The sequence below is a fragment of the Eublepharis macularius genome, chromosome 4 (genome assembly GCF_028583425.1).
Source record: "Eublepharis macularius isolate TG4126 chromosome 4, MPM_Emac_v1.0, whole genome shotgun sequence".
In the NCBI taxonomy this organism is placed as follows: Eukaryota; Metazoa; Chordata; class Lepidosauria; order Squamata; family Eublepharidae; genus Eublepharis; species Eublepharis macularius.
This window is the reverse complement of record NC_072793.1, coordinates 12710471-12737138: the sequence shown is the minus strand read 5'-3', so window position 1 is coordinate 12737138 and position 26668 is coordinate 12710471. Positions and strand designations below refer to the sequence as shown.

At 46.4% G+C, this 26668-nt stretch overlaps 1 protein-coding gene across 2 annotated transcripts; it reads right to left on the bottom strand.

Moving 5' to 3' along the window:
* Nucleotides 1-90: 90 nt before the first annotated feature.
* LOC129328144 (17-beta-hydroxysteroid dehydrogenase type 6-like) lies at nt 91-19863 on the bottom strand. 2 transcript variants are annotated; one of them, XM_054976967.1, is made up of 5 exons: nt 19735-19863; nt 11116-11439; nt 10069-10327; nt 5356-5519; nt 92-3783 (listed from the first exon to the last, which is right to left on the bottom strand). In XM_054976967.1, exons 2-5 carry the CDS (start codon nt 11426-11428, stop codon nt 3563-3565), a joined length of 957 nt encoding a protein of 318 aa, XP_054832942.1. In that variant the 5' UTR covers nt 11429-11439; nt 19735-19863; the 3' UTR covers nt 92-3562. The 2 variants fall into 2 exon arrangements, with proteins under 2 accessions (XP_054832943.1, XP_054832942.1); XM_054976968.1 differs by lacking the exon at nt 19735-19863 and having other exon boundaries at nt 91-3783; nt 11116-11613.
* Nucleotides 19864-26668: the final 6805 nt, after the last annotated feature.

The window sequence follows — 26668 nt, the reverse complement described above, 5'->3', positions numbered from 1 at the left end:
GCGCCTGTATTTCCCTCCCTGCTGCTCTGTAAATGCTAAACTTTAAGCTTCCAGGACGCCTACAGATCCCGGCAAACCTTGAGGTAAGAGAACACGTGCTGAACCTGGGTATTTCTTCTCGTGTGTTTGGCTCTGAGCCTATATCGGACAGGCAGATCCAAAGACCCCTGAATCTCTCAAACATGAGTTGCATGAGAATATTTAATCTTTCAGAAGGCACTTTGGTGAGATCTTTACATTTAAATTTGGTGAGATTTTTTAATTTTATCTTTTAGATGCAAGATATATAGGATAAAGGATTATGACATGTATACTTATTTGCTACTGTTATCTTTTACATATGGTAGTATAATTTGTATGTTTGTGATCTGTGTATATATTCCACTGCTTAAAGATTGATTAGATATATTTTAATAAATGTCTTAAAGATAATACTGAGTGATTATCGACTGGAAACATGGTTTTCATTATATACCTGGAATAAATAACTTCTGACCCCTCTCAGTTAGAAGGATGTTAACCTGTGAAAGATAAGCTCTGGGAGGGAAAAGCTGTCTTAAATACAGCTCAGATGTTTAGTGGTTAGAGCGTTGCTCTAAAACAAAGATACCCCTTTGTTTTCACATATCTGTTTTAAAAGTATTGCTTCCTCCCACCACCAATAGAGATATACTCTGTAACAGAGGTGGGCATGGACTGGGAAAACTGCACAGACCGCCAGTTTGTGGTCTGTCAATTTTCATGGACTACAGACCACAAACTTTTAACGGACTGGCCCAGTTTGTGAACCCGTTCGTCGGTTCATGGTCCATCACTTCCAGGCGCTCTGGCTCCACCCCCTTCATACTCAAAGAGCCCAAACTTGCAGAGAATCGTAAGCAGCCTCCCCTCCAGCCACCCTCCAAGTTTGGTCAAGATTGCATTTCAGACGTCCAAGTTACAGTCCCCCAAAGTGGCTGTCCCCTGGAAACTTCCAGTAGATACTGGAGTCACAAATGCCAATTGACTTGCATTGGCTAGCAGCACCAAAAAGTTGCAATGATGCAAAATTAAACAGAAAAGGGTGGGGGAAGAGCCCTCTCACTCACCACACCAACACCTTCCCAGACATTGCCTAAGGAATTAATCCTTGCTTCTTGCTTGCATACTGGCTACAGAATGTCCCACCCTCCCTTGCAGACTGGGAGCTCTTTGCTTGGAAGGCAGAGCTGCCAATCAAGGTTTTGAGGGCTAAGATTGGCTGCAGAACATCCCCGCCCTCTCTTGCAGACTGGGGGCTCTTTGCTTGGCAGGCAGAGCTGCCTATCAAAGTTTTGAGGGCTAAGATTGGCTGCAGAATGTCCCCACCCTCCGTTGCAGAATGGAAGCTCTTTGCTCGGCAGGCAGAGCTGCCTATTAAGTTTTTAAGGTCTGCAAAAGGTCTGTAGACGTGCCCTCCATTGCCTAGGGAATTGATAGATCGATGCCAGTATGTCTGGACTAACAGACAAACCAGCCCAGATGGACCAAAACTGGTGAAAAAGGTGAGTCCACGAACTGTGTGTTCACGAACCACGAACTGGGCTGGACCATGCAGAATTTTGGTCCGTTTTCTGGACCGTGCCCATCTCTACTCTGTAAATCCAGTATAAATTTTATACAAAACTTCTGGACTGAAATGCAAATACTGCAACATTGATACATGGAGACTTTAACCCAAAGATGATATTTACCTTATTTTTCAATACTTGTCTGAGTTATTCAAGAACTGACTTGGTTTTAATGGTATTTTGCCTTAGACAACACAGTAGAAATTGATCCATCAACAATATTGTATTATGCCCATGGCCATCTATCCATAAAACAAGCAGTTAATGGAAGGGTACAGAGACTTTTTTTCCTTTTAACCTCAAGAAAAGCAGTTCTGCCAAGTCACTTCAAGAGCCAGTGTGTATAGCACACATACATACATCACCTGTGAAGTGAATTGTAGAAATTGGTCCACATTGTTAAGAAACCCCCTAAAGAGCAGCCATAGATGTCTACACGCCTGAAATATCAAAATGATATGCACACATCACTAGAAAGGAAAGCTCCATTTTTAAAAAGACAGTGGTGGAGGTAGGGCAACAGTACCCTTTCTTAATTGTCCCGCCTACAGTGGAACACTTTACGTGGCTGCTCAGCGAAGGTCTGCTGTATGTGAGGAACAGCCTTCATTTTTAAAACAGGGCTGTCAGTTTTCCAACCAGATTCTTAAGCTGTGGAGCAATACCCTGATCTGCATGAACTAGAAGGTGATTGTACCTCCATGCCATGAAAAGCTGCTTCTGCTCACTCCTACATATTAAGCCACCATAAAGACATCTGCCCCAGAGGCTGCCTGAAAAGGCTGGCAAAACCTGTATCATTTCTGGAATTCCACAGCAATCATACAGAGCCAGAAGATGAGGAGTTTGTTGCAGTATGATGCTCAAAGCTCTGCCTCCCTGTTTCCATAGCTCTGAAAAAAAGAACTGTAACTCTTACTTCTGAGGGCCAAACTACAAGTGACACCTGACACAGGTTGGACACTTGCCAACTTCCCTCAAGTTTTGATGGGAAATGTAGGCAGCCTGGCGGAATGTTGGACAAGTGACAGTTGAAAAGTCCATTGGACAGCAGTCAGAGAGCGAAGCTGCAAGACCAAGACGCCTACATTTCCCATCAAAACTCGAGGGAAGCTGACAAGTGTCCAATCTGTGTCATTCATCACTTGAAGCTTGGCCCTGAGAGTTCTTGTTCCTTTATGAATTCTGTAAGGGAAGGTTATCTGACTGGGGACCACTTAAGTTCCCTTGAGCAGCTTTAATGGGACAAATGTAAGATGAAGAGGAACTGTTCCCATTACTACATCTCTTAGCTGGGAAAGGTTGTACTTGTTAAATTTCTGGCTGATACTTAAGACAGATGGACTCCTGCCAGGAAAAAAGGTGGCATCCCAAGAACCTATATTGTTTACGGCCAAGTTTAAGAACAAGCTCTGATGAAGTTTGCTAATGATCCCCAAGGAATTCTTACCTTCTTCAAGGGCACCAGTTAGGGAGGAAGGCATTTGTGTGGGCATTCCTCAGGTGCACTCACAGTAGGGTGGCCAACAGGCCTAGAGATAAAAGTCCCATTCCTTTAATAGAGGCTTAACGTGTGCACATGTGTGTCATCCTACTTGTAGGCTTCTGGTTAGCTACTGTGTGAACAAAGTGCAGGACTAGCTGGCCTTTTCATTTGATCCAGCATGGCTGCTCTTAGGTTCTTAAACGGGCAGTTGAAGATTTTCGTGACATGAAATAGCATCATCCGGTAAGCAGCATCCCATTCAGCCTCTGTTAAAGGGACAAGGCCATTTTTTTCTTCAGACAGTTACCAATGGTAATTCATAGCTTTGGTTATTAGGAGATAACAAATCCAATGGCAATACAATGCGGGCAAAATTGCTACCTCTCACATTGGACACAGATCTGCACCCAGTTGTTTCAAGGTACACATCCATTATGAAAGAGAGCAACCTTTTCTTGCTCACCTACTATCTTCCACTCTACCCTCTTTATACAGCCTGAGCAGGTTTTGGCCACTGCCATGTCAGCACAAGGTCTGCCAACTCTGTGGGCAGGTAAGAAAGTGGGATGTAAAAGAACTGGGCATCCCAGCCCCCAGCATAGCGAGTCCGGGGGCTCTTGGATGTCAAGGCATGTTCCATGCAGTCAGTGACCAGATACAGGTCTGTGGAGCACAGGGTGGTGAGAGACTCCTTTATCAGCTTGTAATCTGTGGGGAAAGAAAAGAGGAGGACTCTGTGATGAGATCTGATGGAACAGGAAATAAGAAGCCCCAGCTCTGAATAGCAGTAACCAGGGCTCATTTCGAGGGGGAACGCACAGGAATGCAGTTCCGGCAGTTCCCCAAAGAGGTCACATGTCAGGTGGCCCCGCCCACCTGACTCTCGGCCATTTTGGGCCCGTTTCAGCCTGGATTGGGGACGAAACATCCTGGATCAGGCCTCTGACGGGTGGTGGATCACTCTCCCACTCAGCAGCGGCCCGATCCTAACCGTTTTGGGCCCCTTTTGGGCCATTTTTAGCCCATTTTGGGCCCAATTTGGGCCCTGAATGGCCAGGACTGGGTCCAAAACAGCCAGGACAGGTGATGTCAAGGGGCGTGGCATATGCTAATGAGTTATGCTAATGTGTTCCTCCAGCTCTTTTTCTACGAAATAACCCCTGGCAGTAACACTTGGTATCTCAAGCAGCTCTCTTCAAAAAGGACGCACTGCATCTGGAAAAATTCTGTCTGTTTCCCAAAATGTTGAAGAATGTATGAGTAGGAGGGACTATGCCAAAGCCAAATAGTGGCCAACAAACACATGCAGCAGGATGAAAGCCAATTGCCTTGGGTATGGCACAGAGTCAGGCCAACCTACTTCTTCCACATTCCACCTATACCTGTCCTCTCGCCCATTACTGGAAGAAAACCATAGCAAGGGACAAGGAGATGACTATGTAAGGCGCACAGGAATGATGCTGTCACATACTTCTGACTGGCCTTGCAAATAAGCCTTCAAAAGCCCACTCAGTAACAGGGCTTCCAAAAAGAAAAGAACCACCAACGTCTGCAAACTTCTCTGCCTGGTGGTCGAGAGACCATTCTTATGCAACTCGGCTCGCTTTCCAGAAAAACGGGGCTCTGCAGCGACAGACAATGGCCGTTTCCACACTGCTTACCTTCCCTCGGAACGACCCGGAACATCGCACAAAAAACGTGGAAGATCCCGTTTTCTCGTGCGAGATTTGTGCGACGTCGCACAAATCTCACGTGAGAAAACGGGATCTTCCGCGTTTTTTGTGCGATGTTCCAGATCATTCCGAGGGAAGGTGAGCAGTGTGGAAACGGCCCTATTCTCCCGAAATAGCCCTCCAATCTATACGTGTTGCAGAAAGGAGGAGAGACATAAGCAGGAGGAGTATACTTCCTGCTTTGCCCAGCAAATAACAGATAAACACAAAAAGGTGCCTCCTACTCATTCTTCGACATTTTGGGAAACGGGCAGAATTTTTCCAGATTCAGAGCATCTTTTCTGAAGAGAGCTACTTGAGATAGCAAGTGTCACTCCTCCCATCCTCAGTAATGTTAAAATTATAGGATTTCCTCCCCAGGGACGAATCAAAGACAAATGTCCTGTCCTGGAGGTGTTTGGGAAGGCCTTGCTCAGTGAAGAGCCCAGAAATGCCTAGTAAACTATAGTTCCTTTATCCCAACGGCTGAACAGAATAGCTCTTCCCAGATTCAATCCACCAGCAAATCCATTCCATTGTTCCCATGCTGAAAGTATACGGGACTCACAGTTGTCAAAGTAAGTCTGGCCGTAGCTGTCTTTGGTTTCCTGTGGAACGTTGGTCCACTGCCGCTCCACACTGTCGAGGTGGTTTTGGAGGTTTGTCATGCCTGTTCGGAAGTAGCCTGGCTCTACTATGGCTATTTTCACCCCAAACAGACGGAGCTCACGTCTGAAAAAAGAACAATGAATAACAGACAGTCGTAAGAAATGCACACGGATGCTTTGTGAGGTGCTTCTGAAAAGTAGGTGCCAACACTCTTTACAGACTACATTTGAGGGTAATGGATATTTTACCTTCTTTGATGTGAGATTCCACTTTCCATATTCGGTAACAGTGAATATTGTAATGGAAATGCTATTGTGGTATATCAAATGATGAAGTACTTGATTACTAATGATGGTTAACTGGTGTTTTTTAGCCGACATATTTTAGTCCACACTACTAGTCTATAAAAGTTAGTACTTTGTACTCTGATGGATGTCAGGAAGAGGTCTTTCACACACCAACTACCTGATACGTTTTAACTGTAGATGCTGTAAACTGAGCCACAGCGCCTCCTCCCATGGTTGGCTACTGAGGCAGGACATCCTGAAAATGCTCACATGAGAACTAGAGAAATGGATTAAAGTTTTAACATAGCCAGTGGAGGGGGCGGGAACTAGTCTGAGGGCCAAAATACATATTACATTTTACAGAAGTTCACTTGCGGCAGCAAGTCCATGGTGGCAACTCCTATACAAGTGCTGCAGGGGCCCAATTCATATGGGGACCACAGCACAGCGGCAAGAGGAGCTCCTGCCTTACCCCATGCTCCATTGTTTGAAGCAAGAATGGTCCTCTGGGGGTTATTTGCCCTGTTATGGAACTGTATGTGCATTGAATGCTTGTATATGCAGCCTGCCGGTGAGGCAAATAATGTTGCCCTCAGTCCTAAGAAACAGCTTGTGGGGAGTCAGGAGCCCCTCCCCACCTCATGCCAGGATCCCAATCTGAATCAGGCCCATGAAGCCCTTTTACATGGAGTTGCCACTGGGAACTTGCAGCTGCAGTATGGCTGCTAGTGATTGTTGGGAGCCTGTGTAAAATGTAATGTGTAGCTGGGTCCTGAGTTCTAAAGCTGGTAGAAGGAGAAGGAGGTGCTTTTGAAGGGAAATGGATACTGTTGAATGGATTCATGTGGTCTGGCTTGGATGTTTGTGAGCTTCTCCATATTCGCCACATAATGCTGTAAACAGATAGCACAAAGACTTTGTAAGTCTCCAGTGGTCTCTTATTATCCTAAGACGTAAGAGGAAAACAGTTGCCGAGGACTCACATTTATCCTCGTGCAGGCACACTCTGTGGGGATAAGAACTGAATCAGAGGCAACACGGTTTGCCTTCCCGCTGCCTCCTCAGGGCCTCCAGAGGCCCAGGAAAGCCCAACACAGCTGCAAGAAGGCCTGGCGCCCTGTCACTAAGTCTTCCCACCACCTTGGGGCTTCTGGAGGCCTGGAAAGGTCCAGACCAGTGACAGGAAGGCCAGGCATGGAGGTGGGAAGAGCCACACCGCTGTGCCAGCCTTCTCCGTTGTTGCGGTGGCCTCCTTGGGGCCTCTGGAGGGTTGCGCTGCAGTGGCCGCAGAGGCAGCAGTAAAGCTTGGCACACCCGCACAGCCCTCCCAAGGCCCTGCAGCCACCGCCACTGCAGCAGGAAGGCCTGGCATGGCAGTGGCCCCAAGCACTCCGAGCAGGCCAGGGCAGCTCGATGGTCCCTGGAGTGCTCCTGCACTACACAGCAAGTTGATTTTGGCCCCAAACAGGCAGGGAGAGGAGAGGAGACATAAGGTCATAAGCATTATGCCATTTTCTCAACCTGAAACAGCTCTACGGAGCTGATATTTGCCTCACTGGGGAAGTCTGTACAAATTGACAGGCTACACCGTAAGTTTCTCCAGGAGATCCAATAGCAGCTGCCTGGAACTGTTTCAGGTCAAAAGAGGGTGGAGGGAGGCTGAACACTCCTCTCTCCGCGTGCTGCAATCTGAATCAGGTCCCCCCACGCTAGAGGACACAATGCCCAGTGCTCATCTGTTTCACAGGACCTGGGGAACAGACAAGGCCAATGTATCAGGTGGTTAGACCCTGAGAGTAAGCGGTCTAAGGTCACCGTGTGAGTTTCATGATAAAGTGGAGATCTGAACCCAGGATCTCCTTGGCTCTAGTCTAATACGCAAACTACAACACTACACTGATTCTTTTTATATGAACACTGGACTGTAAGGTACTTGCAGCCCTGGAGAGTCCCGGTGTCTTCTGAGATACTGTATTTTCACCCAAATAGTCCTGTTGGGATCTTCCTGCATGTTCTAATTTATAATTGTTTTCCTGCATTCTACTTTTTAAAAAAACAAATTCATCTGATAAATATATGTATGTGTATACTTTTTTCCGAGAAAAGAGGTGGTGGAATTCACTGGGTACCATATATGCATGTGCGAAGTGTGCGCATGCCCGGGACCATACAATGATGTCACTTCTGGGAAGTGATGTCATCACGCAGGCTGTGGTCACCCTGGGAGCGCTCCACACTCCAGGGGGTGTGTGATTTGGGACCAAATTGGCCTGGAACATGCCGCTGCCGTGTGGGAGAGCACTCCTCTGCCTGGCAGCGGCCCGATCCTGGCCATTTCAGGCCCAAATTGGGCTAAATTGGGCCCAAAATTTGGCCTGGAACGGGCTACTGCTGGGCGAGGAGAACCCTCCCCCGCCCGGCAGTGGCCTGATCCTGGCCCTTTCGAGCCCAAATTGGGCCAAAATGGGCCTGAAACAGCCTGGACAGTGGCCCAGTCCAGGCTAATTTCGGCCCAGTCCAGGCTGTTTCAGGCCCATTTCGGCCAGCACCTCTTAAAAATACCCATGTGACTGGTGGGTATTCAGGCCTGAAATGGTCAGGATAGGACCACTGCTGGGTGGGGGAGGGTTCCCCTGTGTATATTAATAATAATAATATATAATAATAATGATATTTGATTTATATACCGCCCTTCAGGATGATTTAACACCCACTCAGAGTGGTTTACAAAGTATGGTATTATTATCCTTACAACAACAATCACCCTGTGAGGTGGGTGGGGGCTGAGAGAGCTCTGAGAGAGCTGTGATTGACCCAAGGTCACCCAGCTGGCTTCAAGTGGAGGAGTGGGGAATCAAACCCAGTTCTCCAGATTAGAGTCCCGCGCTCTTAACCACTACACCAAAGTGACTGTATGTGTATGTGTATGTGTAAATCATCCATATTTAGCAATAGTTCCTCTGTTGAGCAGCTGGTGCATCTCTGGTCGATGTAGCTGCACTGTGCCAAAAGTAGTTTTGAGTATTCTGTACTTTTTACAAAATTGGCCCTAATAATATCCAGCTTGCTCTTTTCAAGGCACTCATGCCTACTAGTTTAGTGTTAGTGCATGCAATCTGAAGCAATCCGTTAAAAGGGTACCAAGAAAACATGCACTCAGCTGCGTTCTGCTTTCACCCTTTGATTTTGTGACTTACAGTATTGTCATGATTAAGTGACTTACAGTACTGCCATGGCAGACACTGCCAGGAGATAATGCAGTAAAGATTTTTTTTGTCCTCTGTATCACACAATGGAATATTCACAGAAGCAGGCCCTCAGTTTTGAATCTGGAAGTGAAAGCTAATGTATGCGGAGAGTTGAAGAATAGCAACAGATCATGAGTAGAGATGGGCACGAACAGCAATACGAACTAAAAAAAACCCACGAACAGCCCAATCTGCTGTTCCTAAACAAGCTGTTCGTGGGGCCCCATTCTAAACGAACAGGAGGTCATTGCAAGCCTTGTTCATTGCTGTTCATTGCTGTTCGTCTGGCACCTGCAATCAGTTCCCATGGCAACTCAGGCAGAGATTGTCTGAACTCTGTCTGAACTCCTGATGTTGCCCTGGAAACCCCAATCTAAGCCCAATTTAGCTTGATAGGCAGATCTTCCTTCCAAGTGTGGACTGGAGCTCCAAATTTGTTACAAGAGACCAGGGGGGAGGGGAGCTCCCAGCTCTGGCTTTCAGGGAGAGACAGCTGCTGTTAGAGAGACAGGGTGAGTGCATTGGAGCTTGAATTTTCTTTGTGTGGTGGGATAGGGATCTACCTCTTCAGGTTCCAGGGCTGCAGCCAGGCTCTGGGGCCAAGCTATTATTTATTACTGGTACATTTCCTGCTGCCTGCTCAGGTAGGGTTTCTGGGAGTGGTGCAGTAGGGATCTTGATGGCTGGAGGAGAGCCTGCTGGCCCCCACGAACAATGATCAATGAACATGTTCATGACAGGATCATGTTCGTCAGTGTTCGTTGTTTGTGGATGGCAACGAACAATGTGGATGGCAACGAACAACGAACACCATGTTCTTTTTTTTTCCTGTTCGTGCCCATGTCTAATCATGAGTATGGATGTGAACAGCATGGGTCACTGTGACCTAGTGGGCAGCCCTTTAAAATGAGAGCCTAAGATAGCTAAAGATCTGCTGAGGAGCCCAAATACTAGATAAATATCTTCTACTACAGAGCTTGACAAAGACCTAATTAAAAATTTCTTCCATTAATTTTTAAAAGTTGCCTGGTTTCCTCATGCAGGAAGAAAACCAGTTAACAGCACCAAATGGATCACTTGCTTTCTGCTTGAGGGGTTACCTGGTACATGATCATGCTACTGTTAGAAAAGGATTACCTCAGGCAATCGGAAAAAGCCTCCACCCCATACTTAGACAGGCAGTAGCCTCCTCCGTAGAAAGACAGCCGACCAAGGATGCTGGCCACGTTGACCACCCTTCCCCTGGCCTTCTTCACCAGGGGCAACATATGCAGGGTCACATCAATCAGTCCAACTAAGTTGACATCAAGCACTTTCACAAAGTCATTTTTGGTCAGCCATTCGTTGGGAGCTGTAGGATGCACAACTCCAGCGTTGTTTACCAAGCCCCAGAGCCCTGTAGAGAAGGAAGGGGATGAATACACAAATAGAGCAATACTGAAACCCAGCCCACGCGAAGCAGAGCTTGTAATTAGGGAGAGGGATCATTTGATCTCATAACAAGAAACAGTGCTGGACTGAGAGGTCTCAGAAGATTGCAATAGTGAACCTCTATAAGCCAAAGGGAAAGACTCCTGGGAGCTAAGATGAACTAAAGCTTGGAATAAAAATTGGGTGGATGCAGGGCTTTTTTTTCAGCTGGAACGCGGTGGAACGGAGTTCCGGCACCTCGTGAAAATGGACACATGGCCGGTGGCCCCCCTGATCTCCAGACAGAGGGGAGTTTAGATTGCTCCAGCAGCGTGGAGGGCCATCTAGACTCCCCTCTCTCTGGAGATCAGGGGGCGGGGCCACCGGCCATGTGTCCATTTTTGCCAAGGGTGATATAAACTTTGAAAAACTTCCCCCTTGTTCCAGCTGACCCAAAGTGACATCATTGTGTGGTCCTGGGAGCGTGCGTGCACTTTGCGCATGCGCATGTGGTACCAGGGCACCTCCTCTCGCCAGGAGTTGCCCCCTGTGCTGGCAACCCACTGAGTTCCACCACCTCTTTTCCCAGAAAAGAAGCCCTGGGTGGATGACTGATCTTATGGGATCATTGGGACTAGAAGAGCTCAAAATGCCACCTAGTTTAGTCCCCGGCTCAATGATCTTGTCTTTTTCTCCCACCCTTCCTCCAGAGAACTCAGGGGAGTGTATACACAACAACCTAGCAACCTGGGAGTGAGTAACTGGCCACCATACCTTTGTTCCCCACGCATCTTTTCACCCACTCGGTTGCTGCAGCAACACTCTCTGTGCTGGTCACATCCAAGATGGTGGTTCTCAACTGGTCAGATGTGACCCTCTCCAGCTCCTCAGCTCCCTTCTGGGTAAGACATCCTGCCAGGACTCTCATGCCCTGCAAATCCAATTGCCTGGCAAGCTGGTTTCCAAAACCAGAATCACAACCGGTGATGAAGACGTATTTCTCCCTCAGGTTCTCCACAGTCTGCTTCTCTCGGTACCATCGGATAAGGAAGAACAAAGCCAGCAGGACTGCCAGATAAAGCCACATACTTGCTGGGTCTTAAGGCAAAACAGAAAAGGTCTTTCTTTAAAAGAAAATCAGCATTCCCTCTGTTCTCATTCTGCTATTATCAGACAGAAATTCACTCTTTGGAGAGCGTTTTCGGTTAATGTACAATCTCATATAAATGTTAACAAAGCCATGCATATCCAGTAGCTCAGGGCACCTTCTCCGGAGTGAATGTCGTGTTACACAATGTGGTCAATGAACCCATAATACTGGCTGGTATACACTAGCAATGCTCTGTGGAAATTAACAAAGTGGTTTAGCTTTATTGAGAAATGGGTAACAGGGATCAGCTCCATCAAAGTTTTCATTTTCAGAGTAGACATACAGTATGGTTTTGAGCGCAGATCAATGCTATTAGCGCAGGGGCAGCCAGCTCATTCCCTCCAGACCTATCGCGAGATGGTGTAGGTATCCGGTGCTGTTTCTTAATTACTACAGTTTTGTCAGAGAACCCTGGAACCCTGGCAGAAGTTGGAACTTGTTAATGGAAACCACATGAGAGCCAGTTTGGTGTACCGGTTAAGAGAGTGGGACTCTAACCTGGAGAACCGGGTTTGATTCCCCACTCCTCCACTTGAAGCCAGCTGGGAGACCTTGGGCTAGTCACAGCTTCTAGCTCTCTCAGCCCCACCCACCTCACAGGGTGTTTCGTTGTGGGGATAATAATGACATATTTCGTAAACTGCTCTGAGTTGGTGTTAAGTCATCCTGAAGGGCGGTATATAAATCTAATGTTGTTATTATTATTATGACTATGAAGATCAGTTCCATCCCTCAGCTGCAGATATCTCAAGTTCAAGGTCAACTTTTCATCCTCCTTGACCTCTCTGTCACCTTTTATACCCTTTCCTGCTTCATTCCCTTCATACGCTAGTTTTCCATGACTTCATCTTCTGCTGGCTCTTCTCACCTACATTGAATGAGCAATGATGCCACAAAAGGAAGCTATTCCTTTGCTTCCTCTTGCTCCATTGGGGTCAATAGAGACCATCCTTTTCCATTCTCTTTTTACCCTTGAGTGACTTCAACAAATCCAATGCTTTCCATTCAGGGCTTTTTTTCAGCAGGAACGCGGTGGAATGGAGTTCCGGAAACTCTTGAAAATGGTCACATGGCTGGTGGCCCCGCCCCCTGATCTCTAGACAGAGGGGAGTTGAGATTGCTTTCCGTGCCACTGAGCGGCGCGGAGGGCAATCTCAACTCCCCTCTGTCTGGAGATCGGGGGCGTGGCCACCATCCATGTGACCATTTTCTCCGAGGGCAACCCACTGAGTTCTACCACCTCTTTCCCCAGAAAAAAAGCCCTGCATCCATTACCACCTTGCGATGCTCCCAGGGCCGGAGGCCATATCCCTCTGTGGGGGTGCCATCTGCTTTCCACAGTACACAAAGAGAAGTCAACACACAAGAACAGCAGGATTTGAGTCCCGTGGCACCTTAGAGACCAGCAAGGTTTTCAGAGTATAAGCTTCTGAGAGTCAGAGCTCCCTTCTTCAGACACCAGAACAGTTACCATGGCACTTTAATTACTTTGCACCTTCACAATGCTGGTTCTCGGGATTAATAAGTATCCTCCTGTAGCCTGGCCACACTACCTCTCATTCTCTTTACTTGATCACACCAAAACGATGGGGCTGTTTAACCATCCTAGGTCCTTAAGCTCCTGTCCGGGCCCGAACCCCACTGTGTCAAGTGGGGAAAGTTCCTCTAGGCTTCTCTCAGGACAAGGAATTTCCCCTTCCATGTATCCAGGAGGCTTGTTATACTGCAAAGGCCATCTGCTCACATCTCCCTTCCAGCCAGATACTATACCCCCCCCCCCCTTCAGCTAGGGCCAGGGCTTTTTTTCAGCGGGAACACAGTGGAACAGAGTTCCGGAACCTCTTGAAAATGGTCACATGTCTGGTGGCCCCGCCCCCTGATCTCCAGACAGAGGGGAGTTGAGATTGCCCTCCGCGCCGCCGAGCAGCGCAGAGGGCAATCTCAACTCCCCTCTGTCTGGAGATCAGGGGGCGGGGCCACCGGCCATGTGACCATTTTCTCAGAGGGCAACTCACTGAGTTCCATCACCTCTTTTCCCAGAAAAAAAACCCTGGCTAGGGCCATTTATCCCTTTTCCCTTGGCTCCTCCCAGTTCCTCCTTCCTTGCTCCTACTCCTGAGCAGGCCCTTTCTCTCAAGAATGCTTTTAACCCAGAGGAGGCCTTTGCTCCACAGGGAGTTAATACTGTTTGGCTTCCCTCCTGTCTGCTCGTCTCTTGTTCTTGCAGGCCCAAGTAGCTCTCTCCTTAGCTCTGCACTTGAGTGGCGGCCTTTAGGGCTGTGTCCCGTTCCACCCCTTCTTCCCCCAGGGTAGGGCGTCCAGGACTGTGACACACCTATAATTTTATGATGCTCAATTCTACCTCTCTATCCTGAACTGCCTCCCTCTATTAATCTGCAACTCCAGACACCTGCCTATCTCCACTCAGATGTCTCATTACTGTCCCAAACTCAGTACTTTTGTTAATGAACATCCCATCTTTGCATCCAAGTCTTTCCTCTTCCTTGTATTCTCCACATCAGTCAACAAAGTTACTCCATAAAACAGGAACAGAGCCTTGGTCTTGTTTGTGATACTTTCCTCCTCCTCTGCTTTTCATATTGTTTGCTACCACGTTCTTTCTTGTAAAAAAGAGATCCACCACCTTGGCAACAAACTTTGGTTAAAGTTCCAGTACTTCAGTCTGCTCCTCTCAGGTCTTCTATTTGCTGCACCTTGAATAACTTCCCCTCCCATCTATCCAACATTCCCCCACCAAAATAATTCAGCTCTTTCTTCACTCTGACCAGGTATTCTCCTTCTTATTATCTCTATGTTTGCATTCCGTCCACGGCTGAACCACACACAAACTCTTCCTCCTTACCTTCAAAAGTTCAAAGCTCTCCAGGGCTTTGCCCTCCTTATCTCCCCACTCCCATAGCCCAATAAATTACCACACAGGACCTTGATTGCTCTAGGTCCATCACTCTCAGTTGTCCAAAGGTCTCCTGCACTCTAGGTCCACTCTCTCTTATTACCCCTCATATTTTGAACTCCTTCCCAGCTGACATCCTTCAAATATTTTCTTAACCTTTCCCACACTTCTAGAGCAATGCCCTTACTCTCTGTTCCTACTGAAACTGAGACTTCTTACACTACACAAGACATCTTACACGGGGACACTCAAGTGACGAAGAGAACTGTGACTCTCCAAAGCTTATGCTACAGTAAAGTTGGTTAGTCTTAAAGGTGCTACTGGACTCTTTTATATTTTGCTACTACAGACTAACATGGCTAACTCCTCTGGATCAAGTGACTTACTTTCTGTGTGGTCTTCTGTTCAAGTGTACTCTGGGCCAAGCTACAAGTGATGAATTACACTAGACTGGCAAGTGAACAGACTGACGTGTATTCCTCCCTGTTCACTTGCTGTTCACTTGTGCTCCACTTGATCAAGTGAATGGCAAGTGAACAGGGAGGAATACATGTCAGTCTGTTCACTTGCCAGGCAAGTGTAATTTATCACTTGTAGCTTGGCTCAGTCTCCTTTGCAGTGCATATGTCTCCACAATGGGAGAGCAAGTGTAAGATCTTTACACTTGCTCTCTCGTTGTGGAGACATATGCACTGCAAAGCATCCCCATGTAAGATGTCTTGTGTAGAGAGACTCTAACAGTGCAATCCTATGGAGAGTTACTCCAGTTTAAGCCCATTGACTTCAATGGGCTTAGACTGGAGTAACTCTCCATAGGATTGCACTGTAAGCCTATGAAATAACTGAAATGAATGCATCCCCCCCCAACCTTTATCCTTGTGTGTGTCTCTTCCTTCTTCTCTTTTTGTCATTTCCCAGTTTAGGAAGGAAGCTCCTCAAAACAGAGAGGTGTCTTTTTGTCCTCTGTAAAGCATCATAAATTCAAATGGCTCTATAGAAATTATAATAATTACAGAGAACAGTTACATTTACATGTATAATTAATCAGACAAAAAGGGTTTCAAACACCTTCCGGAAGTTTAATCAGAATAGTAACAATATTTAGCATTTTTAAAGTGCAGAAAAAGTGATTTGCTTACATTATTTAGCTATAATCCTTGCAAGAGCTAAGCCAGTGACTTCTTGAGTTTTAGCTTGGTTCTGGAGGGTTAACTAAAGGAGACACTAGGAGACCTGCGACCAACCCATGCCAAGTTGCCAGCACTTTCAAAAGCCCAACAATAGTTGTGTAAGGCCCTAGGATTGCTAGGTCCAGGTTGGGAAATTTCTGGAGATTTTGGGGGTGGAGCCTGGAGAGGGTGGGGTTTGGGGAAGGGAGGGGCCTCAGCAGGGTATAATATATTGTTCACCTTCCAAAGCAGCCATTTTCTCCAGGGGAACTAATTTCTATGGCCTGGAGATTGTAATTCTGGGAGATCTCCAGCGACCACCTGGAGGCTGGCAACCCTATAAGGTCCTGATTCAGTTTGCAGCTTGCAGGAGGAATTTAACTTTTCCATCTGTTTCACCAATCAAAGCTGACAAAATAATCAAATAAATAACTCTGGGCTATTTAGCTCCTACCCTACCACAAATTTTGTTAGTCTTATAGGTGCTACTGGACTCTTGCTCTTTTCTACTGCTACAAACAGACTAACTCAGCTACCCATCTTGATCTAGACCTAGATAGTGAGCCTGATTTTTTTTTTCCAGGTTGGTTTTAGTTGGCAGAGCCACAAAGAGAATTTCACTGCCTTTAGTTGAAGCAACTTGCAGCTGCTATTCACCTTTAAAAACTCTGGGAAGAACCAATCATGAATCTCCCAGTGTCTCCTCTAATTAGACCCTTGGTTCCTGGGCTGCACTAGCTGCCTGGTTCAGCTAAGCCTGCAGAATCCGTAATCCTACTGCAAAAACTTCGAAGAACCAGGGACAGCATTACCAATGCCTGCAGCTGCCTTCTATCAGTAACACTTAGCTTTCCCAAAGCACCCTCATTTTTGTTCCAGATAGGGTGATCAGATGAAAAGGACAGAGCCCATCATAGAAAGATGGTAGAAGAGCAGAGTATTTTTTACCTCTTCCTAACAAAAAAAAGTCTACTAAGTGGCTTTTCTCCTCACCAGGGCTTTTTTTCAGCCGGAATGCGGTGGAATGGAGTTCTGGCACCTCTTGAAAATGGTCACATGGCTGGTGGCCCCGCCTCCTGATCTCCAGACAGAGGGGAGTGTAGATTGCTCTCCGCGCCATGGCGCGGAGGGCAATCTACACTCCCCTCTGTCTGGAGATCAGGGGGCGGGGCCACCAGCCATGTGACCACTTTCACTGCGGGCAATTTAAACTTTAAAAAACGCCCCCCCCTTGTTCCAGCTGACCCAAAGTGATGTCATTGCACAGTCCCGGGAGTGTGTGGCCACTTTGCGATTGCGCATGCGGTACCAGGGGCACCACCTCCCATCAGGAGTTGCCCCCTGTGCTGGAAACCCACCTCTTTTCCTAGAAAAAAACCCCTGCTGCTCACTTGTTTTCTGCCTGCATCTATTCGCCCTAGTTCTAGGCTACGTTCCGTCTTCCTTCATTCCATTCTATTTCTGCGCTCCTTTCTCTTGTCAAGCTTTGTTGATGTTCTCCAAAGTCAAGAAAAGCCTCACAAGTATCCAGCTTTTGGTTCTCCTGCTTCATAGAGTTATAGGAAATCTGCCCCAGTGGACATCAGGGTGTCTCTTTTATGCTACATCAGGCACTCGCAAGTTACCAGTACCAAGGAATAATCTTGATGTTTCATATTGCCTTGTCCAACAGGGAGGGGCCATAGCTTAGTAGCAGAGCACACACTTTGGGTGCAGAAGGTCCAATACTCAATCCCTCAGAGACCAGGTGTTGGACCTTTCTCCACCTGAGAGCCAAGCTACAAGTGACGAATGACACAGGTTGGACACTTGTCAGCTTCCCTCAAGTTTTGATGGGAAATGTAGGCATCCTGGTCTTGCAGCTTGGCTCTCCGACTGCTGTCCAATGGACTTTTCAGCTGTCACTTGTCCAACATTCTGCCAAGCTGCCTACATTTCCCATCAAAACTTGAGGGAAGCTGACAAGTGTCCAACCTGTGTCATTCGTCACTTGTAGTTTGGCTCTGAGTCTTTGGACTCCCTCTGCCAGTCACAGTGGACTATGGCATCTTCCAGACAGCCTTAATGTTCTGGTCTCAGTTCCCTTTGTTTTCCCCCTACCATTCCCTCACAGCTTGGTTGGCTATCCCTTGCTGTCCCAGCTTTTCCCTGTTTTCTCCCACTCTTTCTAAAATGTGTTTTCCCCTGCACTTTTTCTCTGAAACTGTGTAATTTGATTTTTTTTTCACTTGTCTCTAATGGCTGTGTGTTTCTCATTGCTCTGCCCCCCTCGCCATTGTGTTTGGTGGGCAGTGGTGAGCAGTGTTGTTTTTTTTAAATTTGCATGCTGGCAATATATCAAAACAGCAATATGCATTAAACAAACTTGTAATGGCCAATCAGAACATCAGAAACAAGCAGCCAATCCCCTCCTTGCTCCCACCTGGAACATTCCTTCTAAAAGTACACCTGAGCAATGTGCCTGGGTGCCACTTTCAAGCTCTGAGAGCACTGTATGCTTGGCTCATTTTCAACATGCAATCTATACTGAAAGGCAAGCCTGTAGGAGTACATGGGGTCTCCTGGAGAGAAAGGGAAATCGTTGCCCTACTCTCAGTCTTGGGTGAAAAGAAGCTTCAGGGTGCTTCTCATTACTGTACCTCAGGGCTTTTTTTCAGAGGGAAGGCGGTGGAACGGAGTTCCGGCACCTCTTGAAAATGGTCACATGGCTGGTGGCCCCGCCCCCTGATCTCCAGACAGAGGGGAGTTTAGATTGCCCTCTGCGCCGCTGAAGCGGCGCAGAGGGCAATCTAAACTCCCCTCTGTCTGGAGATCAGGGGGCGGGGCCACCAGCCATGTGACCATTTTCGCCAAGGCCAATTTAAACTTTAAAAAACTCCCCCCTTGTTCCAGCTGACTCAAAGTGACGTCATTGTGCGGTCCTGAGTTCCACCACCTCTTTTCCCAGAAATGTCCTGCCCAGCCTGCCCTCCACAGAAACCAACTAATGGGACACCTGCCAGCAAAGGCTAAGCTGTCTTATAATCTATTCAAAAGTTCACAATTAACAATTCATAAATCGCTACAAAAGCATTTCTTGGCATTAATGATAATTTACGGGGGGGGGGGTCAGGTGATTCTTAAGCAGAATTTGCCTCAATATTAACCATTCCCCCCCCCACACACACACACTTTCTGTGAATGAAATTTGTGGCCATAACCAGTATAAACACAGCAAAGTTGTTTATTAATGAACAGAATGGGACAGCAAAAGTGTCAGGATACTTTGAACGACCAAAACAATAACCTCCTAAATCAACATCCCCTTAGATCCAAGCTACAAGTGACCAATTACACTTGCCTGGCAAGTGAACAGACTCACTACGTGATCACGTGGAGCGCAAGTGGCGCGCAAGTGAACAAGGAGGAATACACGTGAGTCTGTTCACTTGCCATTCAAGTGTCATTCACCACTTCTAGCTTGGCCCTCAATGATACACCACAGGCCCAAAGGGAGCATGTTCAATGTATCATTCCCTCACAACAGCACCATAGCACAAGGGCAAAAAAAACCTGGCGAGGAGGAGGAATCACTACAAACTGAATAATCTGAAGAAAAAGACAGGGGGGGACACATAGGGAAACTCCACATAAAACCCAAAGTGTGGAACAATCCCCCCAATCATGGTGCAATTGGAGGAACCAATTGCAAGAAAAAAGATCAGGGCTACTGTCTGGAAGCTCCCAATAAGTAAATCAATATTCTTATTTGGTTATTAGGCACATTTATATTTTAACAGAGCTTCAACAGACCTGTCAATCAATGCTCTTTAAGTTATCATGTGCTTATCCGTCTTCCTTGGGAAACGGTTGACTACAATTTGAGCCACTCCCAGCTCCAAGTTGGGAAATACCTGGAGATCTGAGGGGTGAAACCTGGAGAAAGTGGGGTTTGGGGAGGGAAAGGACCTTGGCATGGCAGAATTCCATAGAGTCCACCCCCCAAAGTAGCCATTTTCTCCAGGGGAACTGATCTCTGTGGCCTGGAGACCAGTTGTAATTCCGGGAGATCTCCAGCCACTACCTGGAGGCTGGCAACCCTAGCCACTACCTGATTTTAAAGCCAATTCTCACTCAAACAGAATGTTAAAGATGCACTTTTTAAAGAGGGCTCAGCTTACCTCAGATTTCACCTCACACTTGGGCTGTTCAATTGGTCTGAAACGACAGCCCTTGAAACTCAGAAGGCGAGGCCTGTTCACTGCATGCAACTGTTGAACCAAACACCCTTTCCCATTCCTCCCACTACAGAAATTGTACAAAGGTTCTGGATAGCCTGGAAAAGCACCAGGTTATGTACCAAGCAAAAGGCAAAGTCCAAAGTACTGGATGGTATCTGTGCACAGGCAGCCATTCTGGATTTGGCCCAGCAGTCTCCCTCCCCAGTCCTGAGGATAATAGCCATGGAGTCAGCTGAGCTGACTCCTTGGCATCGCCTCCAGGGCCCTCACCCACAGCAATTGCTCCCATTATGCTCAAATAATTAGCATTATGCCCTTGCAATATCTCCCCTAAAAATGCATTTTTATTTCATGCAAGGGAAATTGAAAAAAGCAAAGCAAAATGAAAATTGTCCGGGGTCTGCAGGCCAGCCCCTGGACTTGCCGAGAGGAGAGGGGAGGAGACAGCCAGGAGACAGCCGCCCAGCTGCCCCAGCAGACCCCCAGGGCCTGGACCTACCTACTCAAAAGGAAGGGAGAGAAGCTCCCAAGCCCCAGAGGGCTAGAAGGGGCAGGTGGAGGCCAGCTAGCCCCACCCTCCAGTGGGAGGATAGGGGGCCAAGCAGGGAGAGTGGGGTCAACCCTGAGGGAGTCAGAGCAGAGGGAGAGAGCAAAGGCAGTGCAGACAGGGCCCCAGCAGCTATCCAAATGGAGGCCTTACCAGCCAGGGAGGAGAAGCAGCCACAGCAGCTCAGAGCCACGCCCCAGCCTATAGCCCAGCTAGAAGGCAATAACCTGGCTCAGGGGATGCCAGGAGCAAAGCAACTCCAGGTGGAGCTGCCTGAGGCATTCTGTTGGAGAAGCTGGGCAGCCAGCCAAGGGGCCACAGCTGGGCCTGCCTTCAGCAATCAGCTCAGCCAGAGAGGCTTAACAGCCAGCCAACGAGACACAGCTGTAGCAGGCCAATGCAGCCAAATCAGCTACCCCAGCTGCAACTGCTTGAGGCAGCCCAGGACAATGCTGGAAGGCAAAGGAGGGGTGTGGCCTGGCAGGTGGAGCCTGGGATGAGGAGTAGGATATAAGGAAAGTCCACCCACAGGGTGTGGTGGGTTGTGTAGGAGTGATGGAGTGGAGTTGGAGCACAGTGAGGAGAGGCAAGGACTGGATCAGGTTGAGCAGGCCAGCGAGTGGACTGAGAGGGAGACTGGGTGATGTATACTGCCCCTCCTTCCACAGGTCCTGCAGCATCCCTGACACACCTTTGATGTCAGGGCCGGGCATGCTGGCGCCCCGCCCAGTGGCAGCAGCAGCAGCAAGCCCTGACAAAAATATCCCAAAACAAGGGAAGACTGCATGGACAAGTACTTAAGAGATAACTACTGTGATGATTGCTTTCACAGTAGGTATTGAATTGCTCACTACCATCATTCATTCACTCAGATAAACCAGACAAAATCTTTGCTAACCTGTTGCATTCCAGAGTTTTCCCTTACTACATGCCTCTCTTTTACAGATGTGATTTGTGGCAGTTTTCTAAAAACATGACAGCAGCATCTGACAGGTCAATGTAGACAGTCAAAGTGCCTCTGAACTTTCTCAGAGTTACCTGTCCATGACATTCCTGAACCAATCATTAGTGAAAAGTTGTTTCTTAGGGTAGGGTTAACCATTAATGTATATTGGTATCATATTTTAATCATATGTTGATTTTGTACTTTTGGATCATGATTTGGGGTGGTGTGCTTCCCTGCTTCTGTGTTGTGCTGGTCTTTGACTGTAACAATAAAACCTTAGGGTAGGGGGATATTAAGTGTGGTTTTTGTCTTTGTAGTCATTATTTCTAAATTTAATTTTTATCATGCAATTTTATAATTGGAAAATTACAACAATAAAAGTATTTTTTTTTAAAAAAGAGCAAAGGCTTGAATTGTAAAGAGAGCAAGAGATTTTTAACCTCTCCAGTTGCACGAGATACCCAGGAGATATGACTTCTTCATCTGCAGAGCGAGTATGTCCAGAACCAGCTCCCTTCATCATAGGAGGATGTTTGGCTTAGAACATGCCCCCATTTGGTGGAACTTCTCAATGTTTCATGATCTGCCCTTCCCCTGTGTCAGCTATTTTGTGATTGATCTCATTATTTTTGCAGTCTTTTAAGTTGGTGACCACTATTCTTTCTCAAAATTCCTGACGTATCTGCAGGCTCAACAAGGTTGAGGATCCCCAGTCCCAGCTCAAACCCATCCAACGTATCATCAGTGATCTACAACCCATCCTGGAAAATGATGCCTCTCTCCCACAAGTCCTGGGTGGAAGACTTCTCCTTGCCTACAGACAGCCCCCCAACCTGAAACGACTTTTCACTAACAACCATGAATCGGCCAGCAGAGTCACCAGCACAGGTACCAGACCCTGCAACAGACCCAGATGCCAACTCTGCCCTCATATCTACCCAGGTAATACGATTACAGGACCCAGTGGCATCAACTACACTGTCTCTGGCTCTTACAACTGCTCATCCTCCAACGTGATATATGCCCTCATGTGCCAACAATGTCTATCTGCTCTGTATATTGGACAAACCAGCCAACTTCTGCACAAAAGAATAAATGGACACAAATCTGACATTAGAAATGGCAACATCCAGAAACCAGAGGGAGAACAATCTACCAGGACATTCCATCAAGGACTTAAAGGTCGCTGTAGTTCAACAGAAACCTGTCAAAAACAAAATCCAACGGGAAGCTGCTGAATTGGAATTCATATGTAAATTTGACTCAGTCAGACTTGGATTGAATAGAGACTATGAGTGGTTATCTCATTATCAGAAGTAACTGATTTCATTATCAGATGCAAACTGATCTCATTATCAGAAACAAACTGATTGGCATCTACTCCCCCCTCTCCTCACCACCTATATATATCTGGCCAGTTTCTTCATACTATCCATGCATCTGACGAAGAGAGCTGTGGTTCTCGAAAGCTTATACTACAGTAAAGTTGATTAGTCTTTAAGGTGTTACCATTCTCTTTACCAATCTAAACCATAATCAAAAAACAATTGGGGGGGGGGGGGCGTGGCATCGGAGTTGTTGGAGATGGATGTTTGTTGAGTGATCTCCATCTCTCCCAAGCCCAAAGTTCAGAAAATAGCACTATAACTTCCCTGTTACTATCCCTAACATGGGTAAACAAAATAACAGCAAAAAAAAAAAGATATTTTCTAAAGCTGTAAAAAGACCTTCAGGATTTTTTTCCTTCACTGAGTCAAATCACGCTGCAAGAAAAGAACACGACAGACAATCCAATATGGTGGATGAGCAAAAAAATGACGCAATTTCAGCAAATGAATTTGAGCCTACTTTATCTTTACAACTTGCAAAGTTAGAATGTAATATCTTAAACTGAATGGCATTATTGTTACAACCAATTGCAGCTCAACTAGCAGAAATGAAAACGGACTTAAACAAAACAGATCAAAAAGCCGAAAAAGCTTTAGATCTCGGAATCGCAGCGCAAAGCGATGTGCAAGACTTTCAAACAGCAAATAATATCCTTCAAGAAAGAATTCTAAAATTAGAAATCATGGCCAGACAATGAAATATTACATTTAGAGGCCTGGATTAATCATTAACAAAACAAGATCTTTCATCATTATTGGTATCATCATGGCTAGCAAAATCCCTTCATTTGGAAGATGGAATGGCTTTGGAAATATCAAAAGCTTATTGCATGGGATCAAACAAACAACGAAACTGTCCAAGAGACATCCTAGCAGAATTTCCGGGTCAAAGAATTCGAAAGAGAATACTTGATGAAGCTAGAAGGCTCGATTTTATTCAAAAACACTCCCATCCTCGTATTTACAGACTTACTCAGTAAGGTCAGTAAAAGAAAAGAACTCAAGACAACAATAGAGGTTCTGAAACAAGCAAATATTCACTATAGATGGGTAACCTCTATAAAACTTCTTGTGTTTCATCAAAGTAAATACTACATTGCCACTGATTCGAAATCAGGATTGGCCCTTTTGCAGAATATCAACTTAGAAGCACCAAAGAACTGTGATAAGAATCCACAAAAAAGGAAAATGTCTCAAGCGCCTTCCCCATACAAAGGAAGCAAGATTCCTGTTTGCTCCAATTAAGGAAAACCAGATGACTATACCTTCTCAGTAACAGATTTACCTACGTTATAAAATGAAGCACATTATTAAGCAACATTATAGGGGCTTGGGGTCCGGAGAGAACGGACCTCCCAATGTTTGCTCCTCTATTTTGTTTTTTTATAGCTCTTTAGTACTGGGTTAGAACCAGTAACAGGTGTGTAAAAATCAACACACCAGTTATAGTGAGCTGTAATATTCAATTGTGTTATATTCTGTTAGCTTTAATAGAAGGGGAGAGAGTAAAGGTTTATAAGGGGAAGCACTTGTAAATCCTAAAAAACAAAATAAAAGAGGGAAGTGGGAGATAAGGGGAAAGGGAAAGGGGGGAGGTGAGTGAACAAATAAGCGCTTTTAGAAGCATCTATGGCAACTTAAACAACAGTATCTTCATCAGCTTCTGTATGGCCATTGCGAGTAGGAAAGCATGAGGTATTTAACAACTGTTTAACCATTTCAGTCTCACAGAGGGAAAAGGTGGTGAGGGGGGGGGCTATGGGGGTTATGGGAGAAAATAAGGGGGGAATCTTTATTCTATATATAACTAAAGTAGTTGATAATAGCTAAATGTTGGTAAATAGTAAAACAAATACTTATTAAAAGCTTGTCACATTTCTACTAGCAGTTATATATCAAAACAATCTTAACCTATAAATAAAAATAGGCAAAAAAAGAGCAATGTACATAGTTATCTTAATATATAATAATTTGTGGAATGTATCTTTTAAATTGTTTTATTATCTTTATTGTAGCTCTACTGTATGTGCTTATCGAAATTCTTTTTAAAAAAAAGCAATTATGAGACCAGCCCAAGTGAATATAACCACTCCCTGAGATTATTCTGTTATTGATACACTATGTTTATTTTCGGACTCTATTGCTGACTAGGGGCGTCTCCGCTATATTGGAAACATTTGCCCCCTGCATGTGAATGTGCGTTTGGACTTCTGTCCTTTGATCTACATGGACTTACTGGCCGTTGCTTGAATCACACAGTAACTATTTTTGTATATATTTTTGTATAGGGAATTACCTTTTCCCAGGGCTTTTGTTCTGGGAAAAGAGGTGGCGGAACTCAGTGAGTTGCCCTTAGAGAAAATGGTCACATGGCTGGTGGCCCCCCGCCCTGATCTCCAGACAGGGGGGAGTTTAGATTGCCCTCCGCGCTGCTGAGCAGCATGAAGAGCAATCTCAACTCCCCTCTGTCTGGAGATCAGGGGGCGGGGCCACCAGCCATGTGACCATTTTCAAGAGGTTCCGGAACTCTGTTCCACCGCGTTCCCGCTGAAAAAAAGCCCTGCCTTTTCCTAGAGCTATTTATTGTTCTAAGTGTATATTTATTATTAAATGTGGAGAACTGTTGGAAGACATTATTTATTGGACTGTATTTATTAATTGAATTGTATTTATTAAGAAATTTAGCACTTGAACACTTTGTACTTTATTCTTTATTCATAAAAATTTATTTAGTATACATTGTATATAGTCTTTTCTGTATTTTCCGGAACTGTGGGTTTCCACTCCTGGTATAGCCCCTTGGTGGGAGCAAGGGATCTCCAGCTTCCAGTGTCTGCCCCCCACCCCAGACTAGGGTTGCCAGCTCCAAGTTGGGAAATTCCTGGAGATCTGGGGGGGGGGGTGAAACCTGGAGAAGGTGGGGTTTGGGGAGGGAAAAGACCATGGCATGGCATAATTCTATAGAGTCCACCCCCAAAAGTAGCCATTTTCTCCAGGTGAACTGATCTCTGTGGCCTGGAGACCCGTTGTAATTCCGGGAGATCTCCAGCCACTACCTGGAGGTTGGCAACCCTACCCCAGACCTGTCACCTGGCTGGTGGGAGAATGGGACTCACCGGGGCTCTCCCCTATCACTGCACAACAGCATCACTCCCAGGAGTGATGGTACCCGCGCAGGTGGGCTCCTGGGGCCTACATGATGACATCTCTTCCGAAGTGACTCCATCATCACGCTGTGCAAGGAGCACATGCCAGCTTTGCACACACGCAAGGACTCTCAAAAGGTGAGTGCCACGTCCTCCCCTCCCTAAGGGGACCTGGCAATTCTAGAAACACGCTCCCCCCCCCCCTTAACTGAACATCCAGCTTGATAAAGAGTTTGGGGAAATTATAATGTGTGCTCTACAATTATGTGAGATGTTAGCTATTCCTAATCAAAAGTTGTTCCACTATTGTTGTTTCTGGTCTTTTCATATCAACCCACTCAGCCATCTATTATCTTTGGCCACGTGTATGCAGGGAGAGAGTCGGGGGGGGGGGGGCGCTAACTGGGAGCTGGAAGACCCAGATTGAAATCCCCACCACGCCATGTGCACTGGGTGACCTTGGACTAGTTAGTCTCTCTTTCAGCCTAACCTACCTCACAGGGTTATTGTAAGGCTAAAATGGAGGAGGGGAGAACCCTGTAGGCCGTATAGGGGTAGGATAAAAATGTACTAGACAGAAGATATTCTTCTGTACCACTAGTGTTGCCAGCCTCCAGGTAGTGGCTGGAGATCTCCCGGAATTACAACTGGTCTCCGGGCCACAGAGATCAGTTCCCCTTGAGAAAATGGCTACTTTGAGGGGTGGACTCTATGGAATTATGCCACGCCAAGGTCCTTCCCCCCCACCCCCACTTTCTCCAGGTCTCTCCAGGTTTCACTCTCCAGATCTTCAGGAATTTCCCAACTTGGAGCTGGCAACCCTACGTACCACACACACACACAGGGA